At 39.1% G+C, this 21,829-nt stretch overlaps 1 protein-coding gene across 1 annotated transcript in view; it reads right to left on the bottom strand.

The window, feature by feature from the left end:
* Nucleotides 1-300: 300 nt before the first annotated feature.
* Nucleotides 301-21,829, bottom strand: part of IL23R (interleukin 23 receptor) — a 52,945-nt gene continuing 31,416 nt past the window's right edge. The window contains exons 7-10 of the mRNA XM_007109059.2: nt 9,771-9,860; nt 7,335-7,440; nt 4,724-4,814; nt 301-951 (exon numbers count right to left, since the gene is read on the bottom strand). Of these exons, the coding sequence (XP_007109121.1) occupies nt 301-951; nt 4,724-4,814; nt 7,335-7,440; nt 9,771-9,860 (938 nt within the window). The remainder of the gene's footprint in view (nt 952-4,723; nt 4,815-7,334; nt 7,441-9,770; nt 9,861-21,829) is intronic.

A 21,829-nucleotide genomic window follows, 5' to 3' on the forward strand; every position in this document is an offset into this window, starting at 1 on the left:
TCAATTTCAAAGAACGATTTTCAGCATTTATTTCACTACCACATATTTTGTATTATTTATCCTTCATACAAAAAAGAGATCTGTTTTGTGCCTTGTAATGAGGAAAATTAAAAAAGATATAGTTGATACATCTTCTAAAATATGGGAGGCGTCCCTAATATTGTTGCTGCTTTTGTGGCCATGAATTATGTTCTATCTTTGGATCTTAATTCTCCAATTAAAAAAAAATAGGGCAGAATTAAATTTGTGTTGAGGGAGAGAGCCATCTTCAAATTGCCAGGCAGCTTTTGACTACACAGTCTACTTTTCTAAGAGTGAAATCCTATTGAAGTGGCTTTCCAAAATATTTTGTGGAAAATAAGAATTTATAGATGGTAACGCCTCGTTCATGCTCCCCAAACAGGTGACGAATTCATCAGGCAGCAGGGTCTGTTCTGGAAGAGTTTCATTTGTTGATGCATTTTCCAAAAGCATGGTGGTTTCCCTCTCTACAGGGTTTTGCATGTCTGGAGGACTGCATTCTCCTTGATTTAAAATGAGGCTTAATTCTTCAAGAAATAGTGTGTTGCTTAGCGAATTCATACTTGAGACAGAGAAAGAAAAGTTAGGATATTTTTTAAACCTGGCATTCTTTCCCAGGTTTAAGCAATCAGCTGGTGGTTCCAGAGTTGAGGAAGCTGTTTCATCATTATTGCTGAGATGGTTTCCCCCAGTGAGAAAATTTGAAATCTGGGGTTTATACCCAGTGTTGAGATCAGGAATATATACTATTGTAGTGTTGGTGAGTAGTGACTTTTGCAGGCTGTCGTTTGTCTCCACGGATCCTGTGTTCTTTTCCCTTTTGTAGTCCATGGGTTTTTCTTCTGGGAGAAAGATTTCTATCTCTGTAATCACTGGATCAACATATAGGACCTGTTCGCTGGAATTATTATTCATAAATTCACTTTTTTCCTAGAAAGAAAAGACATTGTTTTATTTTACAAAAGAAGTTTAAAGGAGCCAACTGGATAATTGAGTAAGGACTGGAATTTTGCTTTCCCTCAACTTTCCTTTCCCCCTCATTTTTCTTCATATTGTTTCTCTTCCCATATGATTTCCTCCTTTTGTCTTTTGTTACCCTGCTCCATTCCAAATGTTTGTTAAATTCTCCCAGGAGTAGACTGAAGGAAAGGAGTAATAAAAATAGTCCATGCTGTAAGCACATGCCTTTATTTAAAAATTTTAAAGAGAAAGAAGCCTCTTTCATATTAACTTGCAGATTATTTCAGGGCCTTTTAAAATTTTGGAGTATTTCTTAATATTATAGTTCCTTTCTACAAGAAAATACTTTGTTGCTTAAATAAAAGAAAGTTGGCGGTGGGGGGTAGTGCGTGGAGAATCCTATTTTGCTTCCATTTGAGAATAAGGTTGTAGTAAATGCTTTGTGCTGTGGTTCTAAAGGTGTGCAGCTAGGTGCTCACAATTCAGACATGTCTGTGATGATCAGTCAGGAGGGTGGGTGAAGAAAGTTTTTATTTGTATAAAAGCCTGATGACTCTTCTGGTAAGAAAAGGACTTGAGCACTTCCAGCTGATGGCTGGCTTCCCAGGGCAAATAACTCCCACCCAACACAATTACAAAACTATAGCCACTTGCTATGGACTGAATGTTTGAGTCCCTCCAAAATTCGTATGTTGAAGCCCTAACCCCCAATGTGATGGTATTAGGAGGTGGGGCCTTTGGGAGGTAGTTAGGTCATGAGGGTGGAGCCCTCATGAATAGGATTAGCGTTCTCATAAGAAAAGATACGAGAGAGCTGATCTCTCTGTCTGCCATATGAGGACACAACCAGAAAGCAGCCATCTGCAAGAGAGCTGTCACCAGGAACCAGATCTGCTGGTGTCTTGATCTTGGACTTCCCAGCCTCCAGGACTGTAAGAAATAGATGTTTGTCATTTAAGCCACCCACTCTATGGTATTCTGTTGGAGCAGCCTGAACTGACTAGAACACTACCCCTTAGTCTTTGGGCAGAAAACAAAACCTCATCTGAAGGAAACCCTAAGGTTCATTTCTAATTCCAGGAGCCCAGAATGGGAAGGAAGTTTGACAAAGACGAAGACCTTGAATAAAGCAGCATGAACGGTCATTCAAATTTTCTTCGGCTCTGCCTCCCCAAGGCACTTGCCAGGTTTGGGTTGGGAAGGGCAGACATGTAGTCAAGGGTCAGATGAAGTCAAAGGAACTAGAGTTGCTATAGTAAACTGAGAGGAAGGGGGTGTTTTCCCCTCTTCAGGCTGGCATCTGAGTGGAGAAGTGGATGGGGGTCAGACCATAGTGAAGGACATAGAAGAGCAACAGGGACTATTCCAGTGTGAGGACAGTAAAGGAAGAGGAGGATCTGATCACAACGAGGGCAGGAACAATTCTCTGAATCACAGAATGTCCCCAGTTCCCTAGGATAACTAGTGGGGGAGCAAGACAGAACGACTAAGTGGAATGCATATCAAGACCACAGTGTTTATTAGTTGTAGTTTGGTGACTACGTACTTGTCCTTCAGTCAGTTGTTAACTGTGTACGTTATTCTATATGTGGGTTCAGTTATTCCAGACCACCCGTCCACTGTGTAGGCAACATTACCTCCTTCAAAATCAACCACGTCCACACCCTTTCTCTCCTTCAAGGATCCCTCCTCTTGCTCCAGGTGAGACTTTCCTCCTCATCCCTTCACAGTCGTGCTTGATCAGTCCCCTCCCTCCCCCGCCCCCCCCATACTAGTCCTCTCAAGCCCGTTCAATTTAGTACAAACACGCTTCTGAGTCCGTACTGCTCTGGAGCTACTGTTAATACATTCGTCACATCAGTATTGAGAGTATTTATTTGATCATGTGTCAGCATAGCCCCTTTCTTACTTCCCTTCTGGTCTACACTCATCAAAAGATATCTCCACTCTCGGTCCCCTTCCATTCACTTCTAACTGAACCCCTGGACCGGGACCACCAATGACCTGCTCCTTGTCACATTCCACAGATGCATTCCACTTCTTATGTTACAGACCCTCTGCAAAGTCAGCACCAAGGACCCTTGCTTCTCGACACTTGGCCCACAACTCACGATGCTCATTTCTCTACCTTCCCTTTCTGCCTCTTTCCTAGGACCATTCCTATTCCAACGGACACCCCCTCACTGACTCCTCACTGGCTTTAGCAATAGTTTTCAACCCCTTAACAGTGTTCTCAGCATGGGCTGTGTAGTGGAATCACTTGGGAAGCTTTGGAAAATGCTGAGGCCTGGGTCTCCCCCCGCCCTCCCTCCCCCAAAGACCCTGGGTTGTGGCCTGGGAATCAGGATTCTAACATGCAACCAAGGCTGAGAACTGTTGCCTTAGGGACTCACCTGGGGCTAGGGAAGGAGTTGGTTAACGGGCTCACTAGATCTCCAAATAGAGCCACTTTTTCTTGTTTTACAAATTCTTGTCCTCCACACATCATTTGAACAAAGGCTTCCTAGGCTAAAAATAACTTTTTTTTCAAGTTTGAAAACTATTGATTGGCAGAATGAAGTCTGAGTTCCATAATAAGGCCTCCTGTGATCTGATCCCACTCTGCATTCCCACATTATTCCAGCCACTCCTCACATCAAGTGTTTCCACAAAGCAACACCCAACATGCTCTTCTCACCTCTGTGCCTTTTTTGCTCATGTAGCCTGTCTATTTTGAATGTCTTCCGTTTCTCCTGAGCAACTCCTTCCTGTCTTTTAATATGTTTCCTCTATATTCTCATCATGTTTGGTCTCATCTCTGTCACTGTACTCTGTCACTGCATTGCAATGCTTGAATGATGTGTCTGTCCCGTCAACTGAGTTTTGCACCCCCTGACAGCCAGGCTGGAGAGCCAGAAAGTGTAGGAGCACACATAGCAGATTACTTCCCCTCTTCCATAATCAGCAGCAGCTCCTCCATAACTGGCAAAGTCCCCTATAGCCTCTGGGTCTTCCTGGGGCACCCTTCTATTCTTTGCTAAACTGGAAACCTGGCCCACCCCTGGTGACGCCATCTTCCATAGTCTCCTCACATTCATCTTCTCGAATATTCCACTGGGTCTCAGGAGCAAAGTGGTGTCCTCCTTGGGCTCCACCTGCTTCTCCAATCTCATGTAAAACAGAAGCCCCTTTGTGTCTCTGAGGCTCGATCTATTGAGATTTTCTTCCCTCTTCCTTTTGTCCCTGAAGACACCTTCCAATCGCTTGGCCACCAAGTAAGTGGCTCTGGCACCTGGCTTACAATCTTCTCTCTTTTTTTTTTTTTTTTTTTGGTATGCGGGCTTCTCATTGTTGGGGCCCCTCCCGCTGCGGAGCACAGGCTCCGGACGCGCAGGCTCAGCGGCCATGGCTCACGGGCCCAGCTGCTCCGCGGCACGTGGGATCTTCCCGGACCGGGGCACGAACCCGTGTCCCCTGCATCGGCAGGTGGACTCTCAACCACTGCGCCACCAGGGAAGCCCTCACTCTTCTCTTTTGAATGGAATTGCTTCTGTCTTTCATCTCTCTTTTCTTCCCCTAGTCCATTCTCTCATCTCTCTTAAGTATGATTTGCAATATGCATAATTTTATCTCTACATAAGCTATACAGTTGTGCAAATATGCACACATATTTCTTTATTTGAATGGAAATTCTACTCTAATTATTGGACTGCACTCGTGGTTTCAGCTGCCATTTAGTTTGTATTTGATGGTGTTTGGTTACCTGTAGCATTTTCACAACATTGCTATTTTCTATATTAGGAATATCTTCATAAAGCCACTTCGGTCTTAGCAATAAAATTCTTCTTTTAATTCTAAAAAAAAAAAAATGACTAAGAATAAGCATCTTACTTGAGGATTGGTGCAGGCAATTATCTAGGAGATTAGGAAATCAACTAGAATGGAATGCATAATTAAAACCAAACTTTCCGATGCAGAAACTAAGATTTCCATCTCTTACTTTAAAAAGTTATGTGGGAAGTTGATTCAATATCTTTTCAGATTTTCCTCTTCTCTCTATTGCTCTGCCTGTCTCTAATAAGCTGGAACATTACAAAACACTCACACTAGACTCAAGATAAATGGGAGAACCACCCAGGAAGTGAAACTATACACATGTTAAATATGGCAAACCATTATAAGCGGAGATGTCAGTGTGGAAAAGTTTGTAAAACCTAAGGGATATTTTGTAAAACTTTCCAAGGTGACCATAACCACAGAGAAATATTAAAGAGAATGTCATATGATAAAACTATAATATTTGAGCTCCTCTAATTGTAATGATTCTAAATAAGGTTGAGATGATAGTGGTGGCTCCAGACTTTCCTTATGTAGTTGGAGCAGGAGTCCGGGGAAGTTGTCTTGCAGTTGTGTGGCATGGTGAGAACACCAGTTTTTACTTAGGCTGTGTGCTTATTACGGATCTCTGGGATCGGGTGATGGAAGGAAGAGTGAGAAGCTGTGAACACCTCACTTTTCCTCCTAAGCTACCCCGTGGCACTGCCACTGTGTTGAAAGCACTTTCTGCATTTACGTAAAAATTGATTTGAGCAAAAAGGTTGTCCCGGGAGCTTCGAAGAGACTACACTGATCTCTGGCACATTATTATGTGTCAACAACGCACCACAACAGATCAGACTCTTGTATCTGTTTATGCAGCTTCTCTAAGAACTTTCACTAAGTAACAACCAAATTAGCTGCATGGACTTTGCTTGCCCAATTTGACCTTGAACTGTAGGGTAAAATAAAATAAAATAATTTCTTTACACATATTTATACAATGTTTTATGGTTCAGTTTTTAAAATAATTCACACTCCCTTTGTATACCTAAAATTAGACCAAATTAGTAAGTTCATGCTATTGAAGAAAAGTTTTTATACAGCATACTGATACAGTGAGAAAAATATGTGTGTGTGTATATATATATATATATATAGATAGATAGATACCACTCTTGTTTTCATTATGTTTAAAATTGTTTTGTTCTCCATTTTCCAGTTCTGTTTCTGAAATAAGACTTTTATAAATAATGTAAAGTTATAGTAAAAACAGTATCTGCTCATATGTAATACAGTAATATTGGAATTATCTCTAGTTTTATCTTTTTAAAAAGAATGCTTATTTAAATAATTAAATTAGCAAAGAATTGTTTTATTTTCTTATTTATCGTTACCAGTAGGAAGTTAATTTTTAGTTCGTAACAAACTTAATGTTATTTAAAATTTTACACTCTCTAGGACATCTTTGGATAATAACACAAATATTAATATGCTTATGCACTACAAGTTGGAACATTAAGATATTTCAAAGGGTTTTGTAATCAAGTATATTTTAAAACAACCTAAAATAAAGTTCCATATTAGTTTTCTCACCTCACAAGGGTACCAGGGATATATTTATTAATGTGTAATTTAAAAGCTTAGGTTTTGAGGAAAAAGCCTATGTAAATTAAAAAAAATATCACTAGTGTACTTTATTTACAATAGCTCATTCTGAATCTCTCTACTGCATTTTGATTATAAATTTCAAAGAAAGAAGGATTATCTCATGAAGCAAGTGATGGCAAGAAAGAGAAACTCAGTGCCAATTAGGCAAAGAACATTCACATGTGTTAAATTTGTGGTCACTGCACGAACTGGGGGACTGCCACATAAAACAACTCTATTAACCAATTAGAAATAGTGCATCTGGTAAAATTTAGGGTGTCAAAGGCCTTGCTTCCCTCAAAGTCTCATTTTAAAATAATTAGGCATTGATCTTTATTATACTAATACCATATTGGAAAAAAATGACTGAAGGAGGCCAAGGGGACTGGGAATTGGGGCTGGATGCTAAAACACTAACACGATTGGTATCAAGGTGATGAATTCACACATTGCCACACTTCTCTTCACATTGATTCAGGGGATTTGCTTGGGTAGAACTTGAGGTAGGTTACGACGTAACTACTGTGAAGAATTCAGGCACTGTAGACAGACTTGAGGGCACAATGAGAAGGCTGCGTAGGGAAAGAGAGAACATGGGCTGAGACGTCAGCTGTGTCTGGACTCCTGGCTTAGTGTTTGGTGACCTTGGGCTGAGCACTTAACCTCTCTAAGCCTCGTGTAAGTCATCTGTAAAATAGGCCACTGAGCTTTTCTGGCAGGATCTTGCAAGGATTAAATGAATGACATTTGTAAAGAGTTTGGCATGGGTGGGTACTCATTAAACAGTTTGTTTTGTCTTTCTCTCAAGAAAAATGTTGATGTATTTTTCTAGTAAATCACAGAATTGACTACATTTTAATGGTACCAATATATGTCTAAATGAGAAAACAAATTCTACAAAAACTTACCCAGTTCTGAACGATCTGTTAAGTATCCCAATCAAAAAAAGAATCGCTAAAATAACCGCAAAGAAGACCATTCCCAATAGAAGCCCAATGTCTTGTTGCCTATTGTCTGAAAGGAAAGAAAAATAATTTTAGGTATAATTTCCATCTATGTGACGCCAGAGTCATTGTTCTCTCTACTCTACTCCAAGTGAAGGTCATTGATCTCAAAGGAAATAAGAAGGGGAAATAAAATTAACCTTTACCTTGGGCTGTAAAGTGACTGCCCTTCCAAACTGCACAACAATACCTTTTGTTTGAGGGAATTGGGCTGCATGGATCTGATGTCAGTGAATTGAGTCTCTGGCAAATGTGGTCAGCTTTAGACATTTTTCTGAGCTTGTGCTTGCATATTTTATATAAAAAAGGTTTAGTGATACACATCATTTGGTTTGTTTGACACAAGTGAGAATTCCCAATTGCTTGTGACAGAGTCTAAAACTGGCCACAATCACAACTGAGTTGTTGTGTTTTTTTTTAACCTTTTGTACAAGACAGAAGTTATGCATAACTTCTCACCATTCTTTGAAATTTATTGTTCATGAATTTTTTCCTGCTGAAAAAGAACATTCACTCTACTTAGAACAATATATGTTATAAGAGAGAAATCCAAATTGCCATATATCTTATACTGACATTTTATTTTAAAAACAGTGCTTTTTTTGAATTTTGAAGTGGAATTAATCACCTGTAATCTTTAAATAATTATTATATTCAGCATGTGTTACCTACCAGGCTCATCCCATTTTCTCCCTAGTACATGAAAAACCCTATTTTCTATTTTCAAATGTAAACTTTAATTTGGACATGACTTGTCTTGCTGGAGTTGGTTCTGAGCCATGCTGGGTATTGGCCCCTTCCATCCTCCTTCCTCCCCCGCTTTGGCAGACGTTTATCGGATGCTTACCATGTGTCAGACACTGAATTGGCCCTGCCCTAGTTATTCCCCAGCTGCACCTAACATGCACTTGGGGGTCTCCATGCTGTCCAGCCCCTCTCCTAAAGCCACTGGTGGGCCAGGGCCAGTGTGGCTTACTTCACTCCAAAGTCCCAGTGGGGTATGGAATTAGTGTTTTCCTAGGACTAAAATACTATTGCTAAGGATTTCAAGCAACTAACGGGAGGTACTGGCTTCCACATATTCTTGTGCATTAGTCCTGGAGGAGGATGAGGAATTCCCAGGTTAACATGGGGCCAGGTAAAGGGGTTTGAGGAGTAGAGCAGAGTCACCAAGAGAATAACCTGAGATACCTGGGTTCAAACTAGATGCTGCCGCTTGCTTATGCTCTGTAACATCAGAGCATAATTGTGAACTTGCTGAAGCTCAAGTTTCCTCTTCTGTAAAATAATACCTATCTAACAGAGCAGCCATGAGTTCCTAGCCTCCACAATTCCCATAGAAATATCAAGGTGCAGGTCTGTGCAGGCATTTGTAATTAGGGATCTGTGCTGAACCTAAGCACTTGGCCCATAATTGATTCACCTAACACAAATTCAGAGTACCCTTACATTGCTTCATTTCCTTTATAACACTTGCTGCCACCTTCCTTTTCTTGTTCTGTTTGTGGTTTCCCCCACTCCCACCCCACCCTGTCTATCTGGAATGAAAGCTCCATGAAGACAGGGGCTTTGTTCATTTTTTTCACTGCTGTTTGCCCAGTACTCAGAATAGTACCTGGCGCATAAAATGTGTGCCTGGCAACATAGAGTATTTTTTGAATAAATAAACAGAAGTCCAAAGAATGTCAATATCACCTGCCAAAGTTTTTATACTACTCTTGCCAGATTTCTATGCAAGGAGATAAATGCTCTACAACCTGATCTAATATCTTTTTTATGCCTAAAACATTTAGATATGCTTATCAATGGAAAATACTAAGTCATACTAACAAATAAAATGGGAGCTGGTTTGTATAAAAGAAAGAGCACAGACTTCAGGATTTGAAAATTGGATTTGAATTTTAGTCCAAACAAGTTCCTCAACCTCTCTGAGCTCCAGTTTTCCCATCTGTAAAATAGATACATAGCACTTACCTCAACAGGTTGTTTTGAAGATTGATAAAGATTTTGAAGATTGAAAAAGACGATGTATATGAAATTCCTAGCACATGGTAGACACTCAAATAATGGTATTTTTTAGGAAGAATTTTTGAGGTCTTGAGCCCCAGCACCAATTGAAATGAACATGTACCTAACCCAGAGCAAAGCTGGCAAAATCTACCTAAACCACTCCTTAAATTCAATTTTAAGCAGATTTTTGTTTGATTATTTTCCTATGGAAAGCATGTGGCATATCTTACTGTCAAGAAACTTATGCCTGACACATGATTTTTCAGTATGGAGCATTCAAATGGATGATTAGTAAAGACTACTCAACAAACCTAAGCAGTATTTTCTTACCAGAAGTAAGGTGTCCTTCAAAGATGGAAGCAATTAGAAGCCCAGAATTCTGAGTATCATGTTGAAATGATTTCAGTGTGACCTGGGGAACTTAAACAAAAAGAAAATAGTGTCAGCTTTTTACTTTTTGCACTCAGGTTACCCAGTTTCCTAAGAGGGTTTCTTCACTTGTTTGGAGATGATTAAAGTAAACCAGTAACTTTAATAGGCTGGAAAGATGGAGTAAAAGCAAAAACCTGTGTGTGTGTGTGTGTGTGTGTGTGTGTGTGTGTGTGTGTGTCTTCTTCTTTTTATTAAATTGGGTAAATCCTAAAGGAGGAAACATTCAAAGGACAGTAAAAACTACCTAGGGTTTGTAAGACTTCAAGGTGTGTCCACTAATTTCATGAGGCTTCTAGGCAACAAATTCCAAGGAGCTTTATTTCATTCACCAAGCCAGAAAAAAAACACACAACTGGTCTCTACTTGATTCCTTCCAATAGATGATGCAATAAAGTTTAGGTTTCCTTAAGAGCCTCCAAGATGTGTCACTTTTGCCTTTGCACAGTCTTAAAGATGCTGTTCATGAACAGCCTCTTGGCTTCATGTAAGAAGCCCAGTTTTGATTAGCAGACACTTTGAGGTTATAACATAAGGGTGGAATGCCATTAATGACTTCCCTCTGCTCCTTCCCCGCGGGCAAGGATCCTGGCCAGCCCTGTCTACCCGTAAAGCCTGTCAGAACACTGCTAATGAAATCTTCTGACCAGGGTGGGGTCAGCTGCCTTGGTAGCTAACTTGTTTTCAGCCTGAACTCAGAAGAGTCCTGGATGGGCTTCCCTGGTGACGCAGTGGTTAAGAATCCACCTGCCAATGCAGGGGACACGGGTTTGAGCCCTGGTCAGGGAAGATCCCACATGCCGCGGAGCAACTAAGCCTGTGCGCCACAACTACTGAAGCCTGTGCACCACAACTACTGAAGGCTGCGCGCGTAGAGCCCGTGCTCCGCAACAAGAGAAGCCACCGAGTGAGAAGCCCGCACACCTCACCTCAATGAAGACCCAATGCAGCCAAAAAAATAATAATGATAATAATAAAATAAAATAAATACATTTATAAAAGAAAAAAAAGAGTCCTGGAGTTTCCTTACCCACCTCCTCCATCCTGATAATTAAAAGCTTCCAGAGGTGACTTCAAGGACACAATTCTCCCAGCTGACAGAAGATATTCCTGAAAATGGTTCTAAGCTCTGGATCTCCAAGAGGGCCTCAAGCCCTATTTATTCAGTCATTCTGATTTCAGTGTTCAAATTCTTCTATTAAAAGAATCACTTTGGGGGCCAGGGAGAAATCACAACTTGAGGTGTCCTTAACTGCTACGGAGATATCATAGGCTTGTATAACAAGCTATGTGGCCAGGGCAACTCTCTTTGAGAAAAATATCACAGAGTTCCGATAAAAAGATTCCTATAGGTCTTTGGAAATGTTTTTAAAAGGCTGATCTGGGTGCAAACACAGGCTCGATTGAAGAGTGGTTTTCTAAGAACAATGGGTAGGGAATTTTAGAAGATGAAAACATCAGAAAAGCCAAAAGTTCTTTCCTGTGTTTTTATTCTCACTTCTCCACAGCAAGAGGGAAATGTTTCACTGTGGATTGTGACAAATCAGAAGCTCTTTCTGGCTCCTCAGTGCTTCACTACATCTCTTTTTTCCCTAAGTATGTGGTTCCATCGCCAGTGGTCAACAGCCAGGTTTATTCATCTAAATAAGTGTTTTACAGGCTTATGTTCATTCTCAGGGAGCCCAAGCAGGAGCCTGCATCTACATTATTTTACAGTTTTAAGAAAAAGATTACGTTAAAATGTAACACAACTTTCAATTTTGCAAAATCATGGGTTTATAGCATATGTTGCTGGATTATTTTTGTTTTCACTTTTATTATTTTAAAATTAGCATTTTTATTTAAAAATAATATATGGTGCTGTTGGCTTTTAATACAGGTTAATATAATTCTGTTGTATAAACTACAGGTGGTTATTTGGCATGAAACATCAGTTATTAATTTGCATCACATAAAAATAATTTTCATATCTGACTAGGGCTTTATTAGCCCTAATAGAGAATAAACATAATCTTCCTTTAGAGTCTTTTTGTTATCATAGTTTCAAATCAACCAGGTGTATTAATTTAAATTAGATTAAATTAAAGTCATTTAAAAGAGATGCTTAATTATAAGAGGGTAATTTCACAAAGAATCAGATATCTGAAGTAAGACAATTTGTAAACAAAACTGTCAGAGAAGAAATCAAGCCAATGACAAATTTTTTTTATTAATGTTTATTGGAGTATAGTTGCTTTACAATGTTGTGTTAGTTTCTGCTGTACAGCAAAGTGAATCAGTTATACATATATACGCTGTACCTATATCCACTCTTTTTAGATTTCCTTGCCATTTAGGTCACCATAGATCATTGAGTAGAGTTCCCTGTGCTATACAGTAGGTTCTCATTAGTTACCTGTTTTATACATGGTAGTGTATATATGTCAATGACAAAATTTTTAAGCAAAGGACTGAAATGAAGCCACATAGACTATTATCTTCATGGCATACTGCCACCAAGTGGCTAGGTCATTTCTTCTTAACTCATACTTAATATTTTTCATTATAAAAGCAGTAACTATAATAGGAAAAAATAATTTTAATAAGAAAAATAAAAGAGAGAGGGGAAAAAAACTCTAATACATCCCCTTAATCTACCTGCCATGACTGAAAAACATTGTTTATATCAAATCTAATCATCAGTGTATTGCCTAAAATGCTAGAAAAAAAATCTCATGGTATTTTCGTTATTTATTTAATATCTGCAGTGTTACGTCTGTAAAGAGACAGTTCTATCCCTGCAGCGGAATATTAAATTATGCTTTATGACTCTCAGCATATATTTGAGTATACTCAGAAACCCCAAATCATCTCTAATTTGGTAAGAATTTTTATATAACTTATACACACTGACATTGGACACTAGAGTTAGTCTTAACAGAAGGCAGTATGTTTATAGGGAGTTTAGAATGGTTTTTAAAAAAGATGTAGTTTCTTGTTCTTGGACAAAACTAGAAGCATAACTACATTCTTTGGCCTACCAAATACCAGCTTAATTTAATCAAATCCCCTCAAAAGGAATTAGTTTTAGCGATAATGTATTCCATCTGTTTCTTAGGGATAATGTCAAATCAGTCTCCTCAGCCTTTCCCTCTACGTCTACCATGGGGCAAAGTGTGTTTTGTTATTCTTTTAAAGTGATGATTTATTGAGTACTAATTATGTTCCAGATACTGTACTAGACTTTACATGCTTTCTCTCATTTAATCCTTACAACAACCCAATCAGGTAGATAGTACTATTGTCCTCATCTTATGGCTGAGGAAACAAAGGCATAAAAAGGATAAATGACTTGTCCAAAGTCACCTAGGTAGAGGTCCAAGAGTGAAAATTTCTACCTGGTTCTGGCATGCAATTTGTGCTGGTCACTGGCTCCATTAATTAATAATCTCACTTTTGTAGCAGGATGGCTCCAGGTGGGGCAGCTGAGTCAGCCTTGCAAGCAGTGCTCGCATGCTGAGACTTAGCCATAACTCCCTGGGGCTGGCCAGTGTGTTAGAGCTGCCTGGCCTCGTAGGGCTCGGAACCCACTACAATGGACGATGGTTGGGCTAACCCATTGAGCACTGATTCTCAGACTCTTCCAGCCTAGAGTTATCTTCTTCTGAACACCAACTATTTCCCTTTTATACAAGCAATACTTGCTAATTGTAGGATGCTTGAAAAGTATAGAAGAGTATGAAAAAGAAGATACAATTTTACATTTGTTCACAAACTAGAAACAATCATTTTTTTACATTTGTTAACAGTCTTTTGTGTATATCTGTACCCTAGTTGAGATCATGCTCTTTACTAAATGTTGTGTCTGGGATTTTTAAATTTAATATTATATCATGAACATTTTTAAATTTTATTAAAAATTGTTCAAAATCATCATACTAATGGCAATTTAATATTTCATGATGTTTGTACTGTGTTTATTCAATCATCTCCCATTGAGAAAGTGTATAGCTTGGTGATTTCAAACACCAGCTTTGGATTCAGATGAAACTCAGTTCAAATCCCGGCTCTACCACTTGGAGTTGCTTGGCCCTGGGCAAGTTGCTTAACTGCTTTGTGACTCAGTATCTTCATTTGTAAAATTGGGTAGTAAAAACGCTTCATTCATGAGGTTTGATGAGATAGTTCATACAAAGCACTTAGTACCATGCCTTATACAAATTAAAAGCTTAATAAGCATTAACTATTGCTATGATTGGACTTTTAGATTGTTACCAAATTCTTACTTTTATAATTAGCTTTTAAATAAATATCATTGTACATAAGACTCCTTTCCATGGCTCTGCTTATTTCCTAAGGCTAAATTTCTATAAGTGGAATTACTGGGCCAAAGGGTATGGACATTTATAATGCTCCTTTGTTTATTTTTGTCCTTGACAGTCTTGGTGTCAGAGCCACACTAATCAAGGCCTGCATCTTAGAGGTTTGACCAGAGCTGACACGGGGACCTTTCTAGACCTTTCTCTTTCAGAAGTTTCTAGATATTTAAGAAAAAGGAGCCATATTAGAGGTGTGTTTTTCAAGTTAGTGAAGGTTTTTTTTCCACCTTGTTTTTCTTAAAACATAAACATCTCCTTTTGATTTCTTTCTATTCTCCTTCTAATAATCTCAGCTATTCACAGCATTTACGTGCTATCTCCCTAAGCCAATTTAGCTCTGTGGTTGGAATTCAACATTATTGGGCCAAGGGTGAAGATTTGACCCCAGGCCATGTCAGATGGCAAAGCAAAAGACAGTGGCCAGACCTATCAAATAGGCACCAGAAGCCCAGGGCAGAGAAAACAATATATCAGAACAAATTCTTTACCACAACTCGAAAAACAAGTCAAATGATGAATCATTTCATGAGTTACCGTGTTATCCTTGTATATTAATGATAGGAGGTCGTGCCTAGGCATATTCAAGGGACTGTCTTCATGCTTATATTCCTAGGCTGTAAGTACTTGGTACATAGAGTAAAGAAGGTAAGAAATATGTATATGACAATCATATTGTTAAAGAGAAATAAGAGAAGGAAAAGGTAAAAAGCAGCAGCCACCTAGACATTTTCTTGAGTGACATGGACCACACAGAGGTGAGGGTCTTATGTCAAAGTGTAGCAAAATTCTATGTGCAAGAGTAGGCAACTTCCAAGTTTCACCCAGTGGTTTAGGATTCTTCAAAGGTGCAACCTTGCTGTCAAGCCAGCATGTACCTCTTCCTGAGTCTCAACAGTCTAGTGGACGTTTGCCATTTTTCAGTTGCCCAGCACCAGGACTTACTCTGTGGGCATCCTAGAGTAGGTCGGAGGCCAGTAGGGCTTCTCACTGTGGTAGCCTCAATGGAGCAGATACTCCCTCTCCCCACAGCCAGCAAGTAGCTACAAGCAGATGACCTAAGCCTAGTTCATCAGATGCCCTCCTCCCCACCTCGCACAGGACACACAGCTCCAGCAAATCGCTTAGAATCCAATATGGGTGCAGCAGCTATATCCAGGGTCTGGTAACAGCAGCACCAGTGGAGTGTCCAGGGCACAGGGCAGGCAGTGGCAGTGACCACAGTGCCGGCTGCAGAGTTCTCACCAGATTCTTCCTAGGCTGCGATTTTGGCTGTGGTTCTAGTTCCTGCAGGTCCCTTGGATCCTGCTCGTGATCATTTTGCCAGCCTTTCTACTACTGTCCAGCTATCTTTCCCATAATTCTCTTTCTGCTTAAGAGAACCAGATTTTATTTCTTGTGCTTGCACCTAATCGCAGTGGAAACTTGTGTAGGTGGTAAAAATTGTAATTGTTGGTAGTGGGTGGTTAGGTGAGAAGACATGGTAGGACAATAATGACCCCACAAAGATAACCATGCTCTAATCCCTGGAATTTGTGTATAGATTACCTTATATGGCAAAAGGGATTTGAGATGGAGAGATTATCCTAAATTACAGGGACGAAATTTCAAGGGTCTTTATAAGAAGGAGGCAGGAAGGTCCGAGTCAGAGAAAGAGATTGGCAGATGCTATACTTCTGGCTTTGAAGATGAAAGATGAGGCTGCAAGCCAAGAAATGCAGGCAGCCTCTAGAGTCTGGAAAGCGCACTGAAACTGACTCTCTCCTAGAGCTTCCGGAAGGAACACAGTCCTGCCGATGCCTTGGTTTTGGCCTAGTGATATTTATTTTGGATTTCTCACCTCCATAACTACTAGATAATACCTTTGTATTGTTTTAAGTTACTGAATTTATGCTAACATTTTACAGAAGCAATAGGAAACTAATACAGGAGATTATTACTTCCTCATGAAAAAGCATAATCTTTATTCTCTATTACCGGATTGCAAACCTCAGAGAAATTGTGAAACTCTTATGAATTGCTTTTTATTCTACAAAACCCTGGTGGTTTATTAGGGACAGGACCCAAAGATTAAATAAATCCAGATGAAGGGTCTAAAATGATTAGTATTTCAAGGAACATTGTGTATATGTTTAACCCAGTTTAGTAACCACAAATCTACAAATTTATAATCCATCTCAATATGAATGAATTAGAAATCTCTAGTTACAAATAACAGAATTTTTGCAAGAGTACATTCTGTGTGCCACTTCTAATTTGCATTATATTTAATACCATCTATATTTGGTTCCATTGATATAACATTTGTTTTAGTGGCTAAAAAGCCACTAAAAGTCCTGGAAAATTAATGAGAACCTTTGAGTCACTGGTAATGCAACAACAAACAGTATTTTGTGAGAACAAAGTAAGATGTGGTTTAATATCTTGCTTATACTTGCCTTCCTCTGGAGAATTGTCAAAAAAAAAAAAAAGAATATGATTTCTCTGGGAAACTTTTCTACTGCCAGTTGCAATTCAAGCAAGTTAATTAGTCATTATGAAATGTGACTGCCCTTCCCTCGGGCTTCTGTCTTGTCTTTAAAGGGATTAGAGAAGCCTCTACCTTTTCTTCATTACAAAGGGATCTGTATTACAATGCAGAATTGAAAAACATTCCTGCCTGGAAGACCTCTTCTCACATTGGTAGTAGGGAATTCATGTTCACATTTTCAGTGTTGGTTTTTTATGCTGACAAACCATCTTTTCCCCTTTGGGGCTCTTTCTGTACTGCTTAAAGACCCCAGAAATTTTTACAGTGACTGTCCAGGTTGGTGGTCTAGAAGCTGCCATTTCAGCAGTCCCTGGAGGTTTTCAGAGCCTCTGCTGAAACCTCACACCCAGAGGCAGGGGAGGGTGTAGGCAGAGGGGGTAATGTGGGATGTGATGGGTTACTGGAGCCTCGGTCCTGCATCCTGTGCTTCTTGGGATCCTGGGCTGCCAAGAGAGTTGGGGTGCCCAGTGACTGAGGAAGCGATAGGCAGGAGGAAAAGGACTAGAGAAGGAACCGGACAGTACTAGAGAGAGTGGCCTGAGACTCTCATGTACCCACCCTTTTCTGGCCCCCAGAACCACTCTTACCAAGGCAATGGCTTGGACACTCTGTTCTCCCCCTTTCTGTCCACATTTCCTACCCACACCCTTCATGATACTTCTCCCTCTTAAAGGGTGTGTCCAACTTCCAGAACACTGGTTTTTACACTTTGCTGCAGAAGTATCACTTGACTAGAGGCTGAGGAATCTGTATTTTAAACTAGTACCAAGCATTTCTAATGTAGATGGTCCACAGACCCCACTCTGAGAAGCATTGCTTTCAAGACATTTTCCTGAGCCAGGACCAGCTGGAAAAACACACTATGCATTTCCCTGTGGTGCCTTGTCTTGGGCAAGGTCACCTTTCCCATCTATACTTTGTCCTCATCTCAGACTGCACTATCCTATCCCAAGGTTTCTATTGTTTCATTCTCATCACTTTAACCCAAACGTGCTTCCACATCTTGTATTCATTGCCAAAGTAGAAATAGTTGATAGCATCTTACAGTTCCCTCTTCTCTCATTTATTTGCATTTCATAACAAGCATTACATTAAATGAAGTTATGTTGGCATATTAGCTAATGTGTAGAGGAGAATATGGTTAGGTGGCCCAGGGAAGGTTGACCTGGGACCCTCCTAGGTCTCTTAGGAAGGAGACCAGCAGAGCTACAGGGTGAGTGCTGGAATCCTACAGCCTGAGCTATGCGCTGGCCCTACCGTTTACCAGCTTTATAATGTTCAGCCAACTGCTTAACCTCCCTGAGCCTCATCTCTTCATCTGCACAGTTGGAATAACAGTTTTATAGGGCTGCAGTGATGAGTAAAATCCTTATTGCAGTGCCCAACACACAATAAGCATCCAGTAAATGTTAGCTATATTATTTATTATCCTGAAGTCACCTGGATTCAGTCACTGAATTAGCCTCTTGTTATTATACCAGTATAGAAAAATGTGAGTCTCTAATCTAGAGAAATTTCTCCTATGTGATTATTAAAGCCCAAGAGGAAGTAATCAACTAAAGTTGATTTTTTTTTTCTTTTTTAGTACAGGAGTCCCCCCTTATCCAACGTTTTGCTTTCCTTGGTTTGTTACCTTGGTCAACTGGGTCCAAATATATTAAATGGAAAATTCCAGAAATAAACAATTCTTAAGTTTTAAATTGCGTACCATTCTGAGTAGTGTGATGAAATCTCACGTTGTCCAGCTCTGTCCCACCCCAGATGGGAATCATCCACGGATCTGGCCTGTTAGTCACTTAGTAGCTATCTTGGTTATCAGAACACCATCTCGGTTATCATGGTGCTTGTGTTCAAGTGACCCTTATTTTACATAATAATGGCCCAAAGTACAAGTGCAGTGATGCTGGCAATTTGGATATGCCAAAGAGAAGCCGTAAAGTGCTTCCTTTAAGTGAAAAGATGCAAGTTCTTGACTTATTAAGGAAGGAAAAATAATCCTATGCTGAGGTGGCTAACTTGTACGGTAAGAATGAATCTTGTATCCTTGAAATTGTGAAGAGGGAAAAAGAAATGTGTGCTAGTTTTGCTGTCATACCCGAAACTGCAAAAGTTACAGCTATAGAGTGTGATAAGTGCTTAGTTAAGATGCAAAAGGCATTAAATTTCCACAAGATATTTTGAAAGAGAGACTACGTTCACATAACTTTTACTATAGTATATTGTTATAGTTCTATTTTATTACTAGCTATTGTTGTTAATCTCTTGCTGTGCCTAATTTAGAAATTAAACTTTATCATAAGTGTGTATTACTGGAAAAAAAACATAACATATATAAGGTTCGATACTATCCGTGGTTTCAGGCATCCACTGAGGGGCTTGGAATATATCTCCCACCTGTAAGGGGGGACTACTGTGTAAGGCTTTGTCTTCCATTGAAGTCTAAATACTCTAAGGAAGGAAAAGATAATACGTCATTTAACCCTTATTATAATTGAGTTCCTTTGGTTTCTTTTGGAGACCAGGTTTTTAAAGACCAAGGAAAGGCACTATCCAGAGGGAAAGTGATACAGAAGAATGCTAGGGGCCTGCAGGAAAAGCCATACCTACTTCATGATTTGTCCTGCTGTGCCATCTGGGCATAATTTTGAAAACACATTGTTTCAGGATGAATCAATTTAGTGATACACATATGAGAATTTTAGAGAACAAAAACAGGAAATTCCTGCATGGAGGGTGAAGTATTGCCTGGGCTGTGTTTCTTCATAAATAAATAAACCTTAATTACTGGGAAAGTTTAGCCAAAAAAACCCATTATTAAACAAGTTGGTTATGAAACAATTGAAACTTCAGTTATGAGGTTTGATTCTTACTGCTTGTATTTCCATATTTATAATGTTATATACTTTTTATTATACTTTTGTATTGACTGTCTTCTCTAGAATTAAGGGATCTTTGTCTCCTTTGCTCACTGAGGTTCTGCAAGTACTTAGCAAGTGTCTGGTGCATGGTAGAGGATACATGAATACTTCATGAACAACTTAAATGAATTACTGTCTTTTCATGGATACCTTTTTAAAAATAAATTGATATTAAAGATTTACTGAAAAGCAGTTTGGCAACTTGCATCAAACATCTTAAAATGTGCTTAACTCTTGATCCAAAAAGACCTAAAGACGTAAGGAGAGTTCATATACAAAGCTATTCAAAGAAGTTTATTGATAATGGAAAAAATGCAATAACCTAGATATTGTTTAAATAGAGAAATGATTAAATTATACTACATTCATAAACTGGAATGCACCCATTAATAGGTTTTAAAATTCAACAAGGTAGATTAAGTAAGAAAATCAGGGTATAAAACAGTACATATACCACAGCATCAACCATTTAAAAATATGTGCATAGGAAAAAACTAATATTAAATCCATTAAAATGTAAACAAACTTATTTCTAGGTTGCATATTACAACAGACTTGCATTGCTTTTACAAATAGAAAAAAAGAGATAAATTTTTGAAAAGATTTAATATTAGCACTTTTCCTAACACACTTTCCCTGTTTCTTCTTTAATGTGTCTTAGAATTTGTACCAAGAGAGTAGTTTATGGTTCCTCTTAGCTAACATGTTAAACATGAATAGATGCAAGTTTTCAGGGATATTTCATTTTAACTGGCATTTTTGCCTCTTAAGTGGTTTTCTCCCCCTTAGGAAACAAAGACTTTACATTTAGAATTGTTGCGGGGTAGCTGATGTTCCTGTTCCTTCTATGTGAGGTTTACGGCCTTTACTTTTAAAGGAGAACATTTGTGGTCCTATACAGTAGTCCCTTGGTATCTATGGGGGATTAGTTCCAGGACCGTCCCCCACCCCGCGGATACAAAAATCCGAGGAAGCTCGAGTCCCTTAATTAAAATGGAGTAGTATTTTCCCATAACCTATGCACATCCTTCCGTATACTTTAAATCATCTCTAGATTATTTATAATGCCCAATACAATGTAAATGCTATGTAAATAGTTGGAAATACAATGTAAATGCTATGGAAATAGTTGCTGGTGTGAGGCAAATTCAAGCTTTGCTTTTGGACCTTTCCAGACTTTTTTCCCCAAATATTTTCTATCTATGGTTGGTTGAATCTGTGGATGTGGAACCCATGAATATGGAGAGCTGACTGTACTTAACCTGTAGGATATTTTAGTAAGCTGTTCCTCCACTTTGATGTATAGTTGACCCTTGAACAACACAGAGGTTGGGGTGCTGACCCTCCACACAGCTAAAAATCCCCATATAATTTATAGTTGGCCCTCAGTATTCTTGGTTCCACTGCATCCCAGTTTTGCACCCGTGGATTCAACCAACCACAGATTGTGTAGTACTGTAGCATTTATTGACAAAAATCTGTGTATAAGTGAATCTGCAGAGTTCAAACCCATGTTGTTAAAGGGTCAACTGTAATTGGTTAAAGAAAGAAATTGATGAGATTACTGAGGGCTGGTGGTGAGTAAGAAAACTCGCTTTCTCCTTTAACTGCTGTTTACCCACTAGCAATGAAGCAAATCATGCTTCAGTTTCCTCATTTGTAAAATGATGCCAATTACACGACCAAATATGACTAATGTAAAGGTCAAACAAGCTTATATATAGTAGTACTTTGTAAGTGGTAAGTAAATGTTAATTATCAATTTGAATAATCTTGATAAACAATTTTAGATTTCATTAAAATAGATTATCAACTAAATTATGACTATTCTAAAATGGCATCTAAAGTCCTAAGAATTTTAACAATATCAACTTAAAACAGAATACCTTAAATTAAAAAATTACTTTAAAAAAAGAACTGATAACCAGTATTGTAAATGATTCCCTTAATAATGTGTTTCTGAGATTTTGGCAGTAGAGGGCACCAAAAGAACTTCTTCCTTTTTTTTTTTTTTTTGAGGTACGCGGGTCTCTCACTGTTGTGGCCTCTCCCGTTGCGGAGCACAGGCTCCGGACGCACAGGCTCAGCGGCCATGGCTCACGGGCCTAGCCGCTCCGGGGCATGTGGGATCTTCCCGGCCCGGGGCACGAACCCGTG

This window comes from Physeter macrocephalus, chromosome 4, assembly GCF_002837175.3.
Source record: "Physeter macrocephalus isolate SW-GA chromosome 4, ASM283717v5, whole genome shotgun sequence".
Lineage (NCBI taxonomy): Eukaryota > Metazoa > Chordata > Mammalia > Artiodactyla > Physeteridae > Physeter > Physeter macrocephalus.